The following is a 20,715-nucleotide window of genomic DNA, read 5'->3' as shown; positions in this document are numbered from 1 at the left end:
TTCCTCTCCGTCCTCCCGCCCCAGCAGCCTGGAATGAATTCGCCGGTCATGTCGGTCTGCGTCAGCGCGGGGTGAAGCCAGCAGTTCATCACCAGCCGCCTGCCTGTTGCGGCTCCTCCACGGGTTTTTCTGGTTTTGTGCTGGTGTTGGCCAGCTGCTCGCCTGCTGTCAGACCTCAGGGGTTCTGCCTCCCTGAGTTCGCAGATCTCAGGAGTTCATGAGAATCAACTGTGACATTTAATGTCACACAACCAGGATGGAATCCAACAACGACGGCGTAAGCTAATACATGTTCGACCTGCAGGTGACATCAATGGTGAAGGCTCAGGGACGGATCCTTGAGGAACTCCATTGGGGAAAAGGTTCTGACTGCTGCTGCTGATGAACAATGGCCAGCTGCAGTTTTAACAAACTTCCTTTACGTGTCATTTGCACGCGTGAACATACAGAAGGCCGGTAAAGGAACTGTCCTGGAGGAGGGGAGACACAATGAAGACACCACACAACACACGAGTACATAAAAAAACCTTTATTATTGTTGTAAGGTAACATTGACAACAACATGCTTTTACCACATTAAAAAATAAAAAGATATTGCACTGGTTTTATTCTAGCAATGCTGTTTTTCCTCGTGCTTCACGTGTTCCTCCAGCTTTAATGGTGGAATCTTCCTCTTCATCACTCACACAGACAAACACGAAACACGGCAGGGACACCCGGCGCTGGTCTGCAGGAGGAGGCGGAGCCAACAGAACCTCCTCAGACACCTGCTCAACACCACTGAATCTCAGCAATTCAGAACACACGTGCGTGTGTGTGTGGGGGGGGTCGCTAGGCTCCGCCCTCATAACGTGTCATACCCGTCGTCACATGCTTGAACCATCCATGTGCCTCATGAAGTGGCTGATCGTGGTCACAGTTGCTGTGACACACAAATGACTGATCGCTCTGTAATTTGGGAACTTTTGATCTGAGAGCACACAACAACAGAACCGACCGCACTGGAAACGTTCTAGAGTCCAGATCCTGACGTTAATTCATGACTAGAAAGACGAGAGAAAATGGTTTTGTCTTGTTTGGAATTTGGTTCAATGAGAACAGAGCGCTCGCCGCAGAACATCAGCTAGAGAACATCAGCTAGAGAACGTCAGCTGGAGAATGTCAGCTGGAGAACGTCAGCTGGAGAACATCAGCTGGAGAAAATCAGCTAGAGAACATCAGCTGGAGAACACCTGCTGGAGAACATCAGCTGGAGAACATCAGCTGGAGAACATCAGCTGGAGAACACCAGCTGGAAAACATCAGCTGGAGAACACCTGCTGGAGAACATCAGCTGGGGACCACCTGCTGGAGAACATCAGCTGGGGAACACCAGCTGGAGAACATCAGCTGGAGAACGTCAGCTGGAGAACATCAGCTGGAGAACACCTGCTGGAGAACATCAGCTGGGGAACACCAGCTGGAAAACATCAGCTGGAGAACATCAGCTGGAGAACATCAGCTGGAGAACATCAGCTAACAACGACACGACAGAAACACCCTGAATGTCATGAAACTGAACGTGATTTGTCCACACAGGGAAGGTCGCTGTCTGGAGCCTTCAGGCTCCGTGACAGAAGACATTTCATGACTAAACTACAACGTGAAATGAATCCAAGGACACGTCGTTCTTTCCTCTCAGCTCTGCTTGATTCCTGTCAATTAAATGTAAAGCAGGTAAAGTCAAATAAATTATTTATGTCCAATCAAAACCAAAATGTTTGGTGTTTTTGGTTGACACGCCTGTGAAAGTTGCCTGCAGCTTCGGTGAAAATCAAAGCTGATCATTTTGGCTTCTCAATAGAATCCAGGCGTCCGTGACGAGGATTTGACCTCTGAGTGAGAACGCCAGAGTTTAACACTTCTGGACGACTTCCAAGTCAAAGATGTGCGGGTGGGGATGGCGGATGTGAAGTGAAACCGTGAACGCAAGTCTGGAGTAAACTTTCTTTGTCCTTGTCTTTCAGCACAAAATAATCCTGGGTGGAAACCTCGACGGACCTCTGCCGCACCTGAAGTCCTGCCAGCGCTCAGGTGTTGAGCGCTTTGTTCATGGAGAATAGTTCTGAAGAAGAACCACGGTTCTAAGTACCGACACGAAGGTTTTATCGGGTTTGTATCACTGCTCCAGCATCGAACCTGAAGGGTGGAGAGGTCAACTCTGACTCTCTGTTACTGGTAAACCTCTGGAAATCACTTGAGCGCCGAGTGGTTCAACCTCAACTCTGAGGAATCTCAGTTCGACTCGTCGTGTCTGGGTGGTTTAATTAGAGTCTCAACCACAGAGCCGACAGGCTGGAGGTCAAACTAGCTAAGCTGCTGCAGAATGGACCAGAGCAGCCGGTGTTGTTGTTGGCTACCCCGACCCCGGCAGGCAGGCTGGGTGTGTGTGTGTGTGTGTGGTCAACTCGCTGAGGAGCAGAGATTAATGACTCCAGCCGGGAAACCGACACTCGCTTCGCTCTCCAGCAGATGGCTGCACCATCATCTTTACACATGGGAGAAGGTGTGTGTGTTTTTAGAGTGTGTGTGTTTTTAGAGCGTGTGAGTGTGTGTGTTTATGCCATCAGTGAAGCAGCTGAAGATGGCACCGCCACATTGATCAGTGTGTGTATGTGGCTGTCATCCCTGTAGCGTTAAACAGGACGACCAGCTGAGAGCAGATGGGCTCTCGCGAGCACACGCACACACATGAGCACACGCACACACGCACACACACGCACACACACATTCTCATGGTGTAGGTGGAAGCTGACCTCCTGCTGATACGGAATAATTTAGTGACAAAACCAATCAAACAAAGCGTTAATTACTATCAATTATTAATCAGGATTTAACGAACACAAACGGGCCAAACTCGAGTTTGAGGCACTGAAACTGAATCTGAGTTAACAACAACGTACCAGCTGCTGTTCTTATTCTGCCTCAACCATACGAAGGACATTTTCATTAAAGCAAATAAACTCATCAGCGCCCTCTGGTGGATGAACTAAGATTCCTGCAGGTTTTCACAGTCGTTCCATCGACTGGTTGTTCATGCGAGCTGCTTGAACTTGTTTTCGTCAATCCAGTCACTGAGTAAAGCCGACGGATGTCACGAGTTGTTTCACCGGCAGCGTTGAAGGAGTCAGGAGAAGAACCTGCTGCCGCGGTTGCTCGTGAGCAGGTTTCCGTGCTGCCTGAAGCTAAACGGAGGGAATAATTGAGTCCTTGTGTGCTCCCAAACTGCTCATCTGCATCTTCCAACTGTCAAATCACCTCCAGGTGATCTCTGACCAGGCTGAGACGTCACAGCTGGTTTAGTCCCAGTGGTCACTGACGTCTCTGCTGTCCGATTGGCCGAAGCAAAACGCCGATAAATCCTCCGAGGTCGACAGCGCAAACGACAGGCGCTTCCTCTCGACGCCACTGATCTATCTGACAGACACCTGTAAACACGCTACCGCACCGCCACGAGAACACGAGCACGACAGCGGAGATGATTCTGACATATGTGCGCTGAGTCTTCATCCACAGGTGACCTCTTCATCATCACACCACAAAATATTTACACGGCACATCATGACGACATGTTGGTGATTACTCATGCCTGTCAGAAGAGGTTTGATTGGTACAGAGAAACATAAACGACATGTAAACATGATACAGGGATCGCCACACGCGTCGCCGGCGTCTCGGTCAACTCTCTGTAGAAACGCTGACATGTTTCAAGTCTGCTGCTCAGACACGAAGCATGAAACGAGTGGCGTGAGCTGACTCGTGTGCATTAACTTGTTTTAGAAAGGTGAATCTTTTCAAAATGGGGGTCCGAACCAAAAACCCAAAACATAAAAGTCCAAAACATTTTGAAGGGAAGTGATGAGGACAGCCCAGAGAGGTGAGGTGTGCAGGAAAAGAGAAGATGAACTTTAACCCTCAACAGGAGCTACAGGACAACCGAGCTCCCACGAACTCAGAACGCATCAAACATCCCCACCAGTTTTCCGAGCAGTCATTTCTTTTGTCTTTTCTTTCACTTGTAATTAAAGTTTTGTGTGAAACTTCAAGTCCAACATGTAGAGAGTCCTGAACCCTAAAACACACACTGGGTATGTAAAACAGATCACACTCTTAAATACTCTCTTATATCATGCACCCTCTCTCTTACTCCCTCTGTCGCTCACCAACGTCCACACAAGCACACACACACACACACACACACACACACACACACACACACACACACACACACAGAATTCTGAAAACTTTACCGGCAAAAACAGGAAAACACACTGCAAGTTGGTCCAGACAACAAATAAAACGACTGCGGCCTTCAGAGGCTGACGAGGGCTCCAAATAAACAGGTAGTGGTCCAAGACTACTTTTCTAGAATAAGCCCAGTCAGACTGAGCATGCTCAGTTTGAGTCCTTGACACTCACACACTTCCTATGTGACGCCTCTGGTCTGGCACTCAGCTGAAGCGACTCACGTTCATGGTCGCGCCAACACGGCGGTGATGTAGTTTTAGCTGAAGGATTCGTGAGCTCGGGACTCTCAGACATTCCTCACGTATATTTTTGCTGCTGCTGCTTCAAGTTGGTGAGGAATTTCAGTTCAAGTCATGTTTTGAACACATACTCTGTTCGGGTCAAGAGGAACTGACCATCTTAACGCCTGAAACATGAAGACAAAGCTGTCAGTCAGAGTAAAGCCTGGAAACTGAAAACATTCAGGGAAGAACATGATGCGAGTTGCAAAACTGCCATAAATTAGAAGCAGCAGCAGAAACACGGGCCTGCAGGCATGCGATGCATTTGGTTATTAAACTGTGGAGTCTTGTGCAGGTTTGGTGACTCAGCACAAAAATTAACTCCAGTGAATCTCTTCAAAAGGCTCTCTCTGCCTGCAGTCCATATTCAGGGAATAAATCGCCCCTGCTTTGTCGGATCTTTGGGGACTACAGAGACAGCAAAATTACATTCAGCCTCAGTGCCTCGTAGCTGAGCGCACGATGGTGCAGCAGATTCCGTCCCACTGAGACCCTGTCATGTGTGATTGCTGAACATACTTTACCACCCCGTAAGTTTCCCCGTCATTTCGCATCCTGAACACGCACAGACGCTCGGTAGAGTGCTTGAAAGGTAAAGAGGGTCTTGAGCGGGAAAGGTACGTCTAAATTTGGACCACTGGGGTTTTTATTTGGAGCCCCGTGCACATTTGCACAAAGAGAATGAACTCCTGATGGCGTTTAGTCTCCAAGCAAGAAGTCAAAGTAACCGAACATTTAGAGTACAGAACATCTGGAATGGAACTACGACAGCCACATCCATCTCTGCGTAGCTCTCCAACTCCCTTATGTCGTTCTTTTGCTTTGAAAGTCACACTCTCAGATTAGTGCGAAGTTACTACTAAATTGTTTTCTTCCAAACATGCAGTTTGTGAGTTCTAAAACCTCAAGCCAGCACTGAGCGCTGTGATCTGTACATTCTGTTCTGGCTGCTTGCTGCTACGTCTTCTTGCTGGTTGCTTTGTCTTGTGGCGCAGAGGTGGACACGGCATTGGCGGTATGTGTCATCGGGAGTTCGGACCTCTGGCGCTGTGGCTCAGGTGCTGCAGAGGAGACAGGAGGTGTGCTGTGGGCAGGTTGAGGGGCTCCTGCACCCGGCCGCTGTAAAGATGCAGACATGCTATTGTTCTCCCGTCCTGTGGACCCTGATGCAGGACGTTCTGGGGTGTCCATACGGGACTGTGGTGCCGGGGTTGTTGAGTCTTTTGGAGCTGAGCATTGGGCTGGCCTCTTCGGGGCAGCTGGTGTGGCGACTCGGTCCGCCTTGTGTCTGGTTGGGGACTCTGGTAACTGAGGGGTTGTGACATGTTTGCTTGCGGAGGCAGCAGGGTCAGATGAGGGGACTTCTGGTATGCCACCACTGGATGGTTTCTGGTCCTTTGAGCTCTTGTCTACAGGAGAGCTGAGTTTGACAGGGCCTAGAACACTCTTGGCTACTGTTGCAAGCTGGGACACCACTTTGTCTACCCCACTCTCAGGGGCCGGAACTGGAGAACTGGAACTGGAGTGGGAGCTCGAGGTGGATGAAGACAATGTGCTCTGACTGGCAGCGGCGGCGGCACAAAGTCTGCGGTTGTCAGCCTCCTTCTTCTCCTTGGGGATGCCCGGAGAGGAGCAGGGTGTTCGGGGCATCTCTCGACTGTTGGTTGTACCTGCGGTGGTTCGGGAGTCTGTGGTACTGGTGGTACCACTGTCTGGAGTATCTGCCGGGACTGTAGTGGACGAGGTGGTGGTTCTGGGGCTGTCCGGGGTTTGGGGCTCTGCCCTAGCATCTGATGTGCCAATCTTCCCCCTGAGGTTCCTCAAGTCCTGCGGAGAAGTCGGCTTCAGGAACGTGTCCTTGCAAACAGAGATGAATGCACTGCCAGGAGTGGAGAAGGGAAGGGGTCCCTGAGTGGGTTTAGTGGTACTGCTTCGCTCCAGAACTTTCCTCTCTTCTGCAGATGGGACCAAAGTCCCACCCTTCACTTCCAGAGAGGTGGTTCCCTGACTAGGGGTCGTCTCCGTAACTGGGGGGAGCGTGTGTGAAGGGGTGGGCCGGCCCACCAGCGAGGACCCTGTGTGGCTGAATGTGGCGTGAGCGGTGCAGGGGGAGAGGCAGAGCGACGGCAGAGTGCCTCCGGGGCCCGTTCTCACTGTGGTGGGCCGCAGCAGGGGGGGGGGGCGTGAAGGTCGTCCCTCTACGTCCATCTTGACTGTCCTCAGAGCCCTCGTCTGTCTCGTCCTCAGATGAATCGACTTCATGGATGGCGTCCTGCTTCTGCAGGGATTCCCTCCGTTCAGCTCTGTCTTGCCGGATGGCGGAGAGTTTGTCTTTCAGTTTGCTTTTACCCGGGGCCAGGCCGAGTGAGCCGGACACCCCGCCCAGGGCGCCGTCCCCTTCCTGACGTCCCAACTTCCTGGATGAAGAGGAGTGTTTCTGCAGACTGCCCTTTTCAACACCTCGTCCCGCGGACGACAACAGACCCTCACTGGCTGACTCCTGCAGGTCAGTGAAGAACCACAAACAAAATACTGTCAAAACTTACAATGACACAGAATTCTCACAACATCCTCAATGAAACAAGAACCAAAACAACAAATGAGTCAACGTTTGTCTCACAATCCTAGAAAATGTTTCTAATGATGATGACTTCTGAGAGCTGAACTGCTGTTGTGTTTTCTACCTGGAGGCTCTGTAAGCTCGGCTCCCTCTGCAGAATCTCTTTCTTGAACTCGGCGTGCGAGATGTCCAGACTGTGTTTGCGACTGCCCACCGCTGCCCCCACCGCCAACTTCTTCTCCCCTGCTGAAGCCACTCCAGAGGGGGTTGACGGGGAGCTTGAGAGGGAAGCAGCCAGTTTCTCCGCTGACTGGACCCTCTTGAGGAGAGGAGACCGAGGGGGCTCGGCACTCTTAGGCCTGGATATCTGCCTCACCAGGGGAGGGGAGGAGTGGAGCTTGACCGGGAATGACTGACCCACTGCAGACTGTCCCAGAGCGTGGCTTGGGAGCGGCGATGGAGAGCGCTGTGGGGAGCTGCTCTGAGGGGTCGGGGAGGGTGTCCGGGCCAGAGGCGACAGAGGAATGTTACCGGCAGATTTGCGTCGGGGAGAGCGATACTGACGCTGGAGCTTGGGGGCGAGGCCGTGCAGGGAGCTGGGCCTGATGTGGCCGGAGCTGGCGGGGGAATTTGGGACGCTGGAGCTGGGAGAGCTGCTCTGAGATGAGTTTCCACCAACTTAGGGGGAGAATAACACAAGAAGGATACAGGAAATTAACGTTTGAACTTAAAATTGAGTTTAAATTAGTTATGACCCCCTGATAACTAGTATTTTTTGTTTTCCACCTGAGTGGGTGGAGTCTGGGGTGGACCTGTAGCCCTGCGTTGGGCTTCGTGGCGACAGGTTGTGCGTTGGCGAGCCAGGGCCGCTCTCGCCAGAGGACAGGGATCGGTTGAGAGAGGACAGGCTGCGACTGGTGTGGAGGAGAGACGCCTGCTTGGTGATCTTCCTGAAGAGAGACGTCCTCTTCTTACTGAGAGACAGAGAGGAAAGACAAGTGGACTCATGCCAACTCAGTCACGTATGAACACTTGAGTACACAGGCGTCTCCCGTCTCACCTGTCCTGCCCCTCCTTGTTCTTGGTCTTCTTGTTACGTCTCGCCATTTTGGACTTGTGGCCCGTCTTCCGGGCGGGGCCGACTTTAATGGATGTGTTCTCAAATGGAGTGGCAGAGATGGACACTTTGGCTCCGCTCTGAGGGGTGACAGACAACGTAGTTGTGTTTATTTGGTGGATTAAAATGTTGTTTATTCAGTTTTCTAAGCTTTAAAAAAAGAAAAGAAAATAGAAGCCACACTAAAGGCACGCAGGCAAATCATCAGCAAACATTTGTGTCAAAATCAGCTGGAGGAGGAGAGGAAGGTCATCAAGCTGTGATTCAATACAAGGCCCGTGGGGTTGCAATCAAATCAAACGATTCATTCAAATGAAACAAGAACAAAGAACATTTGGAGACACTTTGAAGTCAGGAGAAAAAACCTAGAGATGAGAGAAAGTGTTTATGTTGCAGTACTGCGTTTTCACTGTGTGTACTTGAGAATACTTCATGTCTCTACCTTCAGAATCAGTTCCACCACCTCTGTGTGAACCAGACCGTGGACCGGCTCGCCGTTGACATGGGTGATCAGGTCTCCCTCCCGTAGCCCCGCCTCATGTGCCGGAGCACCCTCTTCCACATGCTGGGAGAGAGAGTGAGGGGGGAGGGGGCACAGAGGATAGAACATGAGCAGGAAGACAGCAGAGAGGGACCGAGAGATGTACTGGGGTCCCCTGGGCTGAGCCACTTTTGTTGTTGTTTACTGCCATCTTCTGTTTACACCAAGAACCTCAGTTCAGTGCAACACACACACACACACACACACACACACACACACACACACACACACACACACACACACACACACACACACACACACACACACACACACACACACACGTCATGGCTGTGCAGGACTCACCCAGACCATGTGATGCACTGTGTAGATGTCAGAGTCTCCCATGTAGACCCGGATGGCTCTCAGGGTGAAGCCGTACTTCTTGCCTGCTCGGTGGATGACAATGGCGGGTTTAACGCTCGTCACAGCCGGGGAGAGGTCTCGGCTCGGGGAGGAGTCCCGGGATGAGGGGTTGGACGACAGAGAGTGGGGGGACATGGGGCTGGCCAGTGGAGAGGCTCCATGGTGGTCTACAGATGGACAGATGTCAGGGGTGTGAAAACAGAACAATCACACTGCTGTTTCAGAGGTTTGGTTACATTTCCATGAACTTTCCATGTCTTTGTGTTCACACAAGAAATAAGACTACAAATCAATATCAGTATTTACCACAGGATGTTTGACTAAAACCTATGAGTTTATAATCTGAAATATAAATCCACTTAATTAGGATGAACCCTTCCTGATTCTTCCCAGCTGAACCGCTCAGACTCTAAGAAACAGGCAGCAAACCAAAACTGCACGGTTCATTTTCCAAAACCCTCTCCAGGCCTGCTGATGGCTTTAAAAATCCAACAATGTTCTAGTTTTTCTGTAAAAATGGTCTTCCTCACCTGACTGACTTGACCTGAGAAGCACTGAGGAGCACGGAAGGCGTGCTAACATGATCGGTGGTTTACCTTTCAGTGAGATGTGTAGAGAAAATCATTGGAAGATGTGCTTTGGCGTCCTGACAGAAATCGACACGTCTGTGATTGGTGGTCAGAAACTTGCAAGCCTGCAGCTTCTGACTGTGTTTGGGGTTCAAGCCCACCAACAGGTTTCAGTGGATCAGAGCACTGAAATGTTTTTATCTGATGCAACAGATGTCTTCTGGTCTGTTTTATTATTTAAGATTTTTATAATATTCACACACTGTTTGGCTCAACAGGAGCAAAGTGCCTAAAATAACTAATTTCATTTGTTTCTGAAAGAATTTTGTGTTTATAAACCACAGAAAGTGAAGAACAAAATGAGGTGAAACTAAATCTTTAACCCTATCATGATCTCTCGTTTTATGTTCAGGCAAAGGGTTGCCGTCTCTCTCTCTCTCTCAATTGAGTGGCGTGGAGACCGCAGGTGCGCTTGTTTGACAGTCCTTCCTTTCAAAGCCGGTAGATCTGAACTGACAGCATTCCAACGGAATCCTCAACGATTCACAGGCCACCGGTGAGACAATGTTTCTTTGGCTAAATGTTCTGATTTGTGGAACCGTTTTACTTCACAACGTGGGGCTACTGATGGACACGAACCTGGCAAAGCCGTTGCTTGCGGTGGTGGCGGCGTTACAATCCAGCAACGTAGTGTTGAGCGTTTGCTTGGTGAATTTAAAATGATGACGTTTGAATCAACTTGTGACTTGATGCAGAACCAAAATAAATGGTCAAACCAAGAGAAATACCACTTGTGTATTCTTGAGCCCTTTCAAGTAGGGAAGGTTCATCGGAAAACATGACACACGCCATGGAGAGAATCTGATAAACGTGGTGTTGCGGTGCCTCCCGCACTCACCTGCAGGAATCATCAGCGAGAGCGTTGTCGCAGAAGCTGACTTGATGACCTTGTTGAGCGGTCTGGAACTTGGTGTCGCCACGTGTTTGTCTGCATCTCCGGACAGCAGCCGGTGACGAGCCCGGCGAGCCGCCAGGTCGCTGATGGCCTTCGGAGTCGAGGGAGAGTCGCTGTCGGCTGTAGCTTTTGTTGCTCCGCTACCGGCGCCGTTACTGCGCTCGCACACGTCCCCTGAACTACCTGCTGCACGGACGAGACAGAAAAGGGCACCTTGTCAGGATCGAGCGTCACACGTGAGGCTGCAGGTTAAATATGAAAACTGGAGGAACATTTCTGCCACTCGGCCTCCCCCTGGGATCAGTACTGACGTGTGAGGGTGGTCTTGCTAAGCTGGCTGGACGTGGAGCTCGGTGTGGTGGGAGACTCGTCCAGTTTCAGCTCTCTCTCCACCGGGAGCTCCGGGATGGCGAGGGGAAGCTCGTCACTCCGCAGGCCCCTCACCGCACTTGGACCGAGCAGGCTGGGACTCTTACGGCTGCCGGTCGCACCTGAGACAGGAACCAAACAGAAACTGGATCAGTTGTGTCCCCCTTCCTTCATACTGATGGTAACTTCTCAAAGGAAATCCCGTAACTTATCAACAGAGAACTCCAACCAGCGAGTTCCTTTCCTGTCTGAGGCTGACGTCACTACTGCTCCGGGTTTTAGATCTAAACTAATGTGGTGAAGATCATCTGGTTTGCTGAGTTACTCACTCACTTGCAGGAGTCATTATGTCGCTGCAGTCCGGATGAACCGACTCCACCAACCAGTCAGATTTCAGACATGCTAGTTTCCTACAGCGGTCATTGTTTCCACCGTCTCCCTGGTCCCCAGCGTCTGCAGCGCACCAGAACCCACCTTGACCTCCTTCCTCCTCAGAGGAGATGGCGAAGCGCGGCATCTCAATGATTGCAGAACAGCAGCGTCTCCGCACCGTCAGAGGCGGGCTGGAGTCGCTCTCCGTGTGGGACGACTCGGACACGGACAGACGCTTCCGCAGGCTGCGGAGGTGAAGGACGGGGACAGGATGAGACACGGAGCTGCAAACACAATTAGGACTCCAGCGGGCATTAATCAATGAATTTACTGTTTGATCCTCAATAATTTGACCTTGCACATGCGGTTGTTGCCCTGCATATGTGTGTGCACGGGTCAATGGAATAAAACCTCAGACTGTCGGACGTCAACTGAGGCCAGTGTGAAAAAATAACTGGGCTTCAATCAATTCTGAAAGTTTCAAGTTGAGTCCAAACAAAAATCCAATCAGAATGAAAGTCCTCATTTATCAAACGAGCGCACGGCCGAAAACTAGCTTAACACATGCGTACGGTTACAAGAGGGCGCACTGCATGGCCGCAGTCATCTCGTCAGTGAGTTACACACACAATTATTCTAATTGTTGGACACACAGTTCTAACGAGTCAGTGTGATTCATTACGGTGATGAAGGCTCTCCTCTGGCTGAGTACCTCGTTACGCCCCTGGCAAATCCCCAGACAGAGCAGGAGAGACGTTTCAGTAGCGCTCACGCGTGCATGCGTGCCACGGTGGAGCGCTGCACGGAGCTCCTTAAGGGCACGTGACTCTGTCTCGGGTCAGCAGGGGGAACCCTGCTTTATACGCCTGTAAAGGTGTGCAATATAATCCTGACGTGGAGTTCTCCACAATACTGCACAGAAGAATGGGTGCCATTTGAGGACCTGCACCCAGAGAACCCCTGCCCAGAGATCCCTGGCCACAACCTCCACAGTCAGGAGCCCTCAGGAGGAGGCAGGAACCGATCCGGTGCTTTTACCATTCAGTGATATGTTCAGGTAAGCCATGTTGTTTAAAAAGACAACGTTAATTGTCGAGTGAACAAATCTTTTATTTCGCCTTTTCAGGTTCTCATTGATGTCAATCAAGGTGGTGTTGAATGCCTGAAGTTATTTGTTCATTTCCGCCATCCAACTGCACATCTCTTTTGCCTTTGTAGGACCTCGGCAGCTAAGACGGAGGGACGCGGTGCGCCTGCACGTGGGGAGGAGACGCGCCGCTGCTACCGTTGCCATGCTCAGACTCGGGTGCATCGGCGTCTCTTCCGCCAGGAATGCCCAAAATGGAAAATGACCTGGTAAGTGAGGCCACTCTCTCCTCCTCTGCCGTTAAAGGTGGGTCCGACCAGTTTGACGCGGCTGCGCCTCAGAGCGGCAACACGCCTTTTTGTGGCTTACTTAAGGTCGGCCCATTTCTTCTTGACCTTATTGCAAATAAAACAGTTTTACCTACTAAGAATAAAAACTAAGTTGTATCAAATGTTTAACCATCGCAGATGTAGAAATTGAAATGTTCAAACGTCCTCCATAGGCCGATCGACTGTGGTAACGCTGCTGACCGCAGCTGCTGTTTCTCTCCACACCGCACTTCTTTATACCAAACGGTGCGCGTCTACCAGACTGCTGAGTGCCTCCACTTCAGCCTCCGAAAAGTTCTTTGTCTTTGCCGGCTTGCATCTCTCCATGTTGTAAACTCTAGGGGCTTCCAAACCGTGCGTTTATAAAAGGGCGTGATTATGATAATCATCATTGATTTCAGCCGCTGAATTTATCAACAACCGCCTGTTCTTACGATGAGAACGGTGTGATACGCATGGCGTTGTGCGCCGATTTCTCCACTCGTATTTGCGCTGGTTTGTACGATCGTTTGATCAATGAGGGCCCAAAACTCTTCCAAAGGGAGATGTTGGAAATCTGAGAGGAACACAAATGAGATGAGCTCTGAATGAAAGCAGGTTCAAGTCTCAGGCAGGAGGCAGTGAGACATCCACAGCTGAGCGAGCCTGCGGCTGTGGCTGGCGCTCACTACGAGCTTGTGAAGATAAACTACAGATCAAACAAACCACTGGCAGCACAGTTCGTTCCTCCTGGAGTCATAAATAACTTGAACATTCAATTATATTTCGCTTCATTTAAAAATGTAACATCAGGAGAGTTTGTTTGGTGCAGAGCTCACATCTCAGGCGAGCCCACCAGCCAGGACCGGTCTCGGGACTTGAGCCCACTCAGGCTGTCGATGCGATCTCCCCCCTCCTCGCTGAGGCTGCGCTTGGTGGGGGGAGGAGTTCTCTTCTCCTCGTGCAGGGACAGACGCTCCATGCTGCTGTACACCTGCACACACACATCCCACGTGACTCTGTTTCCTCCACTAACTTCTGTTTCTGATGTTCCATCGTCAGGTCACTGAGGGCAACACTTGACGTCGTCTGATTGAAGAAGGGAGGCACTGATCTGCTCTGGCTGATCTTGTCAACTTACTTTGCTGAAGCGCGGAGAGCAGGAGGAGAACTGTCGTATCTCCACGTGTTCATCGTCGTTGGTGTCGTCCTCCTCCTCCGAATCCACGTGGTGGTACCGATCCGAGCGGGCTGAGCGCACAAAGACACAGTGATTAGCGGGGAGCCGGTGAGACGGGTTGGCCAGCGGCCGATGGAGCCGTCAGACACGTACTGTCGAAGTAGCTGGTGTCGTCCTCAGACTCCAGCTGAGGGATGAACTCGGCCTTCTGCCTCAGCAGGCTGTTCCAGTCCAGCTCAGTGAAGAAGGCGTGCTGCTTCACTTCAAAGGCACTTCCTGTGGCGAGAGAGGACAGACAGAGCAGATGAAGAACAGAGGAAGTGACAGATCTGACCAGCTTCAAGCCGAACGCTGGAGCCGTTCACGCTGACGGACACTCTGAGTTTGGCTTCACCGCCAGCGCCATCTTGGCCTCCAGTCATTTAAAAGAAGGTGAATGGAGGGATGGGACTATGGATGGAGGTGTGCGCCGGCTAAAATGACCTGCCGTGGTCATGATAGCATGTGTGTCACCTGTGCCAAGTCTCTCCAGCGGGTTCTGCCTCAGCAGTTTGGAGATGAGGTCCTGAGCTTCCTGAGGCAGCGCTTCGTCCCCCTCCGGCCAGATGATCTCATCTGAAACACACACGCACACGCACACACCCCGTAAATATGTGGTTCTGCAGCGTTCTACCAAATTATAGAAGTTCCACTAAAACACTTTTTTCAGCCTGACAGAAGAATCGTCCCTCCGCTGCAGAGCGAGACCTGTCAGTCCTGAATGTTTGAGCCCGGACAAAAACACATCGACATAAAAACTGAGCGCATCCCACCAACACACACGCACACACAACTAATCCCGTTTAATTATTTCACCGTCAACATCCAGCACTGCAGGTTCTCACGGGGTCATTGTTGCAGTTTGTCTTTGTACCTGCTTGAATGCCAAACTTGATCAGAACCCTTCAACTTGAATTCAGCTCTGGTTTCAGTGAAGCAGCTCACTGAGTTTCATTCAGTTTCAGCAGGTAAACCAACAACCAGTTTAGATGTGTTGCACCTGGCGTGTACTTGAGGCTCCTGGTGCTGCTGCCCTGTGCTAGTGAAGGGTTTATGGGCTGTTTTGTCTTGTCTGTAGTTTTATTTTTGTTTTACTGCAACGCTCAAATATTCAGTTCACATTTGGAATAAGAGACAAACTTCATATTCTACGTGTGAATTTTTTCCTAAATGTGCACAAATGACAAGCAGCAGGCGTTTTTCTGGTAATGAGTAAAACATTCACCAGAAGCACGAGTTCAAATTAGCTTGTTAAAATTTCAAAACTGAGAAGATTTGTCTACAACTAACTTCCTTCCTCCTCACCTGCTGGGGTTGCACTGCTCAGTGACTTCTCAGAAAGCTTCTCTCTATTCATAGTATTCATCTGTTACCACAGTTCAAAGCAGAACTAACTAGAACCGGGTTTCTGCTCACCGCTGATGACCTGCCCAAACAGTTCCTCCGGCGTGTCTCCAAAGAAAGGAGCGCAGCCCACCAGGAACTCGTAGAGGATGACGCCCATCGCCCACCAGTCCACCGGCTTCCCGTAGCCCTGGCGGAGAATCACCTCTGGAGCGATGTACTCAGGTGTGCCACACACCTGAGGAGCACCGAAGCGCAAACCACAAGCTTGAGACAAGGAGACTTCAGTTTCATCGACACAGGGAAGCCGGACGTGTTGACATGCTGCGGAGGCGAAGCTGAGTGCCGTCACCTGTTTGTCCAGGAACTCTCGAGTGTCTTTCTCTATGTGACCTTCGTAAAGGTTTGTGGTCAGACTCATCAAACCGATCTTGGAGAGGCCAAAGTCCGTCAGCTTGATGTGTCCCATCGACGTGATCAGAAGACTGCAGGACAGAGATGAACAGGTTTCAGCTCTGGTGCTGAATCATCATCTGATCTGGGGTCTGTTTGTAGAGACGAGCTGCCGTCTGCAGACTGACCGACGCACCTGTGTCACCTCTTAATCCGTCCCCTGGAAAGCTGGTTTAGGGGGTTGTTGATCCATTTGTGTGCCCTGGCTTGTTAATTACCTTCATTATTATTGTTACAACTATTTCTTACGAATTATTCATTTTTCAAACACTGATTAAATGATTTAGAGACGAGCAGTGAACCAATCAAGATCAAACCGTATCAAGAAATTATGAAGAGCTGCGTACGAATGAGGGGAGGTGTGAGTGCAGGAGTGTCTGTCTTACTTGTCAGGTTTGAGGTCTCTGTGGACGATGCCGTAGTTGTGGAGGTACTCCAACGCCAGGACCGTCTCTGCGAAGTACATCCGAGCCATGTCCACCGGCAGGGCTCCGATGTTCTTCAGCAGCGTGGCACAGTCTCCACCTAGAGGACAACGCAGGATAAGACAACGCAGTACAGTACCACCGCTACTAACGAAGTACACCTGTGACAATCATCACCGGGTACCTTCCACATACTCCATGACCATGCACAGGTGTCTCCTGGTCTCAAAAGAGCAGAACATGGAGACCACAAACGGGTTCTCAGCGAATGTCAGGATGTCTCGTTCCACGAAGGCCTGCTGGATCTGGTTTCTCAGGATCAGGTTCTGCTTGTTGATCTTCTTCATGGCGAATCGCTGCCGCGTCTCTTTGTGACGCACGAGAAACACAGCACTGAACACAAGAGAAAGATTTCCTCACTTTCTGTTGAAAAGTTGAGCGGAACGTTTACGGCTGGAGCACCTTCACTCATCATCTTCAGGCAGCTGGCCTGAGCTAAGACGGTTATCAGTGTGTTGTCGTACCCGTAGGCACCGTTACTGATGAGCTTGATGTTCTCAAAGTCTTCCTCTCGAGGGGCTTTGGTTTTGGTCTGAGGCGGCGCTGCTGGGACGGTGGTTCCTTGACTCTGAAACACCAGACCCAACCAGGGGCAACCTCTTTACTGACATTCTATTTACACTAAAAGAAAAACAAATCAACCTCTCCTGCATCGACACAGACGGATTTATGAGATGTGCGTCACATTTACAGATTGTTTGCTCACATCCACCGACTCATCGGTCTCTGGCGTCTCTGGGTTCCCGCTGTCGTAGCTGCTCAGCTGGGCCATTTCTGGAGACACAGATCAGTCGCCATCAAACACCACCGACACGCGTGTAAAGCCTGCAGATGTGCTTTAACATGCTGGGTGAGGTTGACATGGTGAGATGGTTTTACCCTCCAGGGGGTCCCTGGTGAGGCCCAGCTGGCTGATGATGTAGCGGGGGATGTCGGACTTGATGCCCTGGCCCTCCTTGGCATGGCCCTCTGCTGCTTCTAACAAGTGGTAGAACTCCTCAGGATCAAACTCCTGCAGAGGACGAAGCAGGAGGTCACACTTCACGCCCTAATTTCTCGTGTTTCTACTGAAGTTTACGGAAGAAATTGCAATCTGGCACCAAACCACAGACGTCGCCAGTTCCTGTTTTTTCACCACCAGAAAAAATCACAAAAGAAATCTAATTTTGACACCATTTTTTCCTCTCGAAAAGCCGACACAAAATCAAGCATTTCTGGCTGGAACAGCCAAAAACAAGCATATGAGTGTGTGTGTGTGTGTGTGTGTGTGTGTACACCTGCAGAATCCACCGTACACAGCAACACAAATATCAACGGTGGACTGATATATCCAATACTTGTGCTGCTAGTATTTCTTGTGGGTGACTGTAGTTCATTAGTTTCTGCGATCGTCTGATCTGTACTTCCTCTGCTGCTGTGACGGTGCCAGCTTCCCCCTGAGGGACGATTGAAGGTTCGTCTGATCTGAACTTCTCTTGTCAGGCAGTTCTCACTGGGAGGCCTTCATTTAAACATGGAGAGTTCTGGTTTTCTGGACACCTTAGTTCAGTCTCTGGTCGTCACCCCCCCCCCCCACACACACACACACACACACTCAGTGTATACACATCAAACACCCCCCCTATCTGCTTCCATCTGTAACAACCCACCCTGAACGCTGTCACAGTTTCAGCTGCATGCGATCAGTCAAAACTACTGGTGTGAACACTGGAGCTGCAGCTCCCCCTCTGGTTTCTACACTTTATATTTTTCGCCTCATTTCAGGACTCAAGGTTAAAGTCACTTTCTCAGCCTCAGACGTGAACCGTCTTCACCAAAACTGAGTGGGAAATATCATGTGTGCATGCACGTGTGTATGTTTGTGTGCATGCACGTGTGTATGTTTGTGTGCATGCACGTGTGTATGTTTGTGTGCATGCACGTGTGTATGTTTGTGTGCATGCACGTGTGTATGTTTGTGTGCATGCACGTGTGTATGTTTGTGTGCATGCACGTGTGTATGTTTGTGTGCATGCACGTGTGTATGTTTGTGTGCATGCACGTGTGTGTGTGTGAGGCTAATTTAAAATGCAGCATTTCATAAACGTGTAGTTGAATCTTGTCCGCCCTGATAATTAATAGTGAGTTCATCTGAGCTTCTGAATGTGAAGAAGCTGCTTCAGTTAATTCTTGTAATGTTTTTCCCAGCAATCTTTCTCTCACTCTCACACACACACACACACACACACACACACACACACACACACACACACACACACACACACACACACAGTCCCATCAGCACTGCTGATCCACATAAAGAGTTCCTGTTGTGGACGATCAGCCAGGACGAGGCTGATGAAAACACAGAAGAGCTGCGGTCATTCGGACTTCCAGCGTTATTTCATGTCAAAACACAGCATTTATTGGATCCTTTGCTCACTGATTTGGGGGTTTAGCAGTTTGGCTGCTCCGCTGTCAAATGGAGGACTGTGGTTGGTAATTGCTGGGTCTGTTTCACACCTGTAGCTGTTTATTGGTCAGATGTGCTGGGGGCGGAGCTAGACAGGAACTACCATACAAAGGTTCTGTGTTTGTATTCTTGCATAATTCCATGACTACGTTGGTCTTCTACATGTCTTCCTACACAAACTGTGACAGTTGGGATGTTCTGATGCGTCCATCCTGACTTACAGGGGCAGCGTGATTGGAGGAGGAGTGTCTCGTGACTGAAGGCTCGCAGGTTCGATCCTCACAGGACACCGCATCCTAACTCCCCTGAGGGGAGCATGGCGGCATCCACCCAGAGGTGTGTCCTGACCACCTCTCCACGAGAACAGCACCCAGACACAAAACTGACTCCCCCAACTCAACAAGGACAGAGTGAAGAGTCATGTGATCTGGCTGCGCTACAGAAGGGGAGGTACCATCATCACCGCCGCCCTTTTGTTTCTTTTAGAGCTGTTTTGTCAGAATTTTATATCCACTTTCACTGCTTATTAGTCTCTTCTGCAGCCAAGTGTGTTTTCCCACTGTGGGACAAATAAAGGCTCCTTCCTCTTCTTCCTATTATTATTATTATTGTTGTTGTTAGTATTAATAATAATTCACTGGACTCAATAAAAATGAGGAAGTGTTGTGCTGCAAACCTCAGCCTGCATGTGTGAGTCTGACTTCAGTTCAGTCCCTCAGTAAACTGGACTTCAGCGTCCTCAAACGTCCACTTCTTACCAGGCACTCCAGCAGCCGCGCCGGCCGCGCGATGATGATCATCAGCTTCTTGACGAGTTGCGTGACGAAGGTAACCTCCACACTCTCCGACCGCTCGTGAGCCTAAACACACACACAGGAAGTTTAAAAATTCCAACATCTCTGAGGGGTTTTTAGTTTTTAAGGCACAGAGGCGAACAGCCGCTCCTGATTCTAACGCTCTGGCGTGACCTTGCAGCAGTGCAGCATATGTCTCCTGTATTGTCCACATTGTTTGTCCTTCATAAATACAGCAGAACGATCGGCGAGGACGAGCTGTCCGTCCGTGGCACCTGGGAGCTAATCTGAGTCAGACCGGCCTCCACATCGCTCCCCATTTCCACCGTGAAATATCTGTCAGCGTGGCGGCAGAGCAATTTAGCCAGAAATCCACGGGAAACACATCTGGAGCAAACACTGAACGCAGAAAGAATTGAGTGTGTGTGTTGTATCAATTATACCACCCATCTCAGGAGGGTAATGTGTGTGGAGTCCCATGTGTGTTCATGTTTCTGAATGCATCATGTATGGATGTTTTTATAAATGTGTGTGTCAGGCAGGCGGACAGGGCGGCGGCGGTTCCCAAACAAAGCGTTGAAGGCTCGTTGCTGTTAGTCTAACAGAGCTGGAGGCCCAGGAGGCCCCTCCCCCTGAATTATTCATAACTTGGGGAGGGGGGGTGGTATGTGCTGTATGTTCTCCTAAATATGTATGAGGGTGTGTGTATGACAAAGTGTGAAGGAGGCTGTGTGTGTGTGTGTGTGTGTGTGTGTGTGTGTGTGTGTGTGTGTGTGTGTGTGTGAGCGCGTGTGTGGCAACTATGGACCAGTGATCGGTGAGTAATGGACAGCTGAGGGACGGCCTCCTGCTGCACAGTGACTAATTAACCACTCAAAGTGTGTGTGTGAGACTGTCAAATATTCCCGGGTGTTTATATGTGTGATATAAACGCTTGCATGTATGTGTGCAATGATCAGTATCACAAAATCGGCTAATTTACTTTGTCACAATCCAACACATCCGTGTGCCTGACACGTGTTGACAACAGTCGGACACGGATCACCACCATCAACACTTCCAGGAACAAACATTGAACCTCAGATGTGAAGCAGAAACAGTCCTGTTTTTTTTCTGGAGCCTGAGGAACCCCAGTAGCATGCTGGGACACACACACACA

The 20,715-nt window shown here is 50.2% G+C and overlaps 1 protein-coding gene across 9 annotated transcripts in view; it reads right to left on the bottom strand.

Moving 5' to 3' along the window:
- Positions 1-514: 514 nt before the first annotated feature.
- Positions 515-20,715, bottom strand: part of mast2 (microtubule associated serine/threonine kinase 2) — a 138,076-nt gene continuing 117,875 nt past the window's right edge. For 6 of the 9 annotated variants that reach the window (XM_086225458.1, XM_086225461.1, XM_086225462.1 and 3 more), the window contains 21 exons: positions 19,521-19,622; positions 17,190-17,322; positions 17,002-17,084; positions 16,775-16,878; positions 16,435-16,643; positions 16,212-16,350; positions 15,725-15,857; positions 15,445-15,610; positions 14,503-14,604; positions 14,143-14,265; positions 13,951-14,060; positions 13,649-13,803; positions 11,517-11,659; positions 10,985-11,164; positions 10,617-10,859; positions 9,090-9,316; positions 8,688-8,810; positions 8,189-8,325; positions 7,915-8,102; positions 7,253-7,806; positions 515-7,068 (listed from right to left, as the gene is read on the bottom strand). In XM_086225458.1, coding sequence (XP_086081584.1) covers positions 6,577-7,068; positions 7,253-7,806; positions 7,915-8,102; positions 8,189-8,325; positions 8,688-8,810; positions 9,090-9,316; positions 10,617-10,859; positions 10,985-11,164; positions 11,517-11,659; positions 13,649-13,803; positions 13,951-14,060; positions 14,143-14,265; positions 14,503-14,604; positions 15,445-15,610; positions 15,725-15,857; positions 16,212-16,350; positions 16,435-16,643; positions 16,775-16,878; positions 17,002-17,084; positions 17,190-17,322; positions 19,521-19,622 — 3,846 coding nt within the window. In that variant the 3' untranslated portion in view covers positions 515-6,576. The remainder of the gene's footprint in view (positions 7,069-7,252; positions 7,807-7,914; positions 8,103-8,188; positions 8,326-8,687; positions 8,811-9,089; positions 9,317-10,616; positions 10,860-10,984; positions 11,165-11,516; positions 11,660-13,648; positions 13,804-13,950; positions 14,061-14,142; positions 14,266-14,502; positions 14,605-15,444; positions 15,611-15,724; positions 15,858-16,211; positions 16,351-16,434; positions 16,644-16,774; positions 16,879-17,001; positions 17,085-17,189; positions 17,323-19,520; positions 19,623-20,715) is intronic. The other 3 variants (XM_086225460.1, XM_086225463.1, XM_086225459.1) reach the window with 2 other exon arrangements.

This window comes from Aulostomus chinensis, chromosome 14, assembly GCF_037954235.1.
Source record: "Aulostomus chinensis isolate RoL2024-O1b breed Wild chromosome 14, RoL_Achi_v1.0, whole genome shotgun sequence".
In the NCBI taxonomy this organism is placed as follows: Eukaryota; Metazoa; Chordata; class Actinopteri; order Syngnathiformes; family Aulostomidae; genus Aulostomus; species Aulostomus chinensis.
This window is presented reverse-complemented; position numbering and strand designations above follow the sequence as displayed.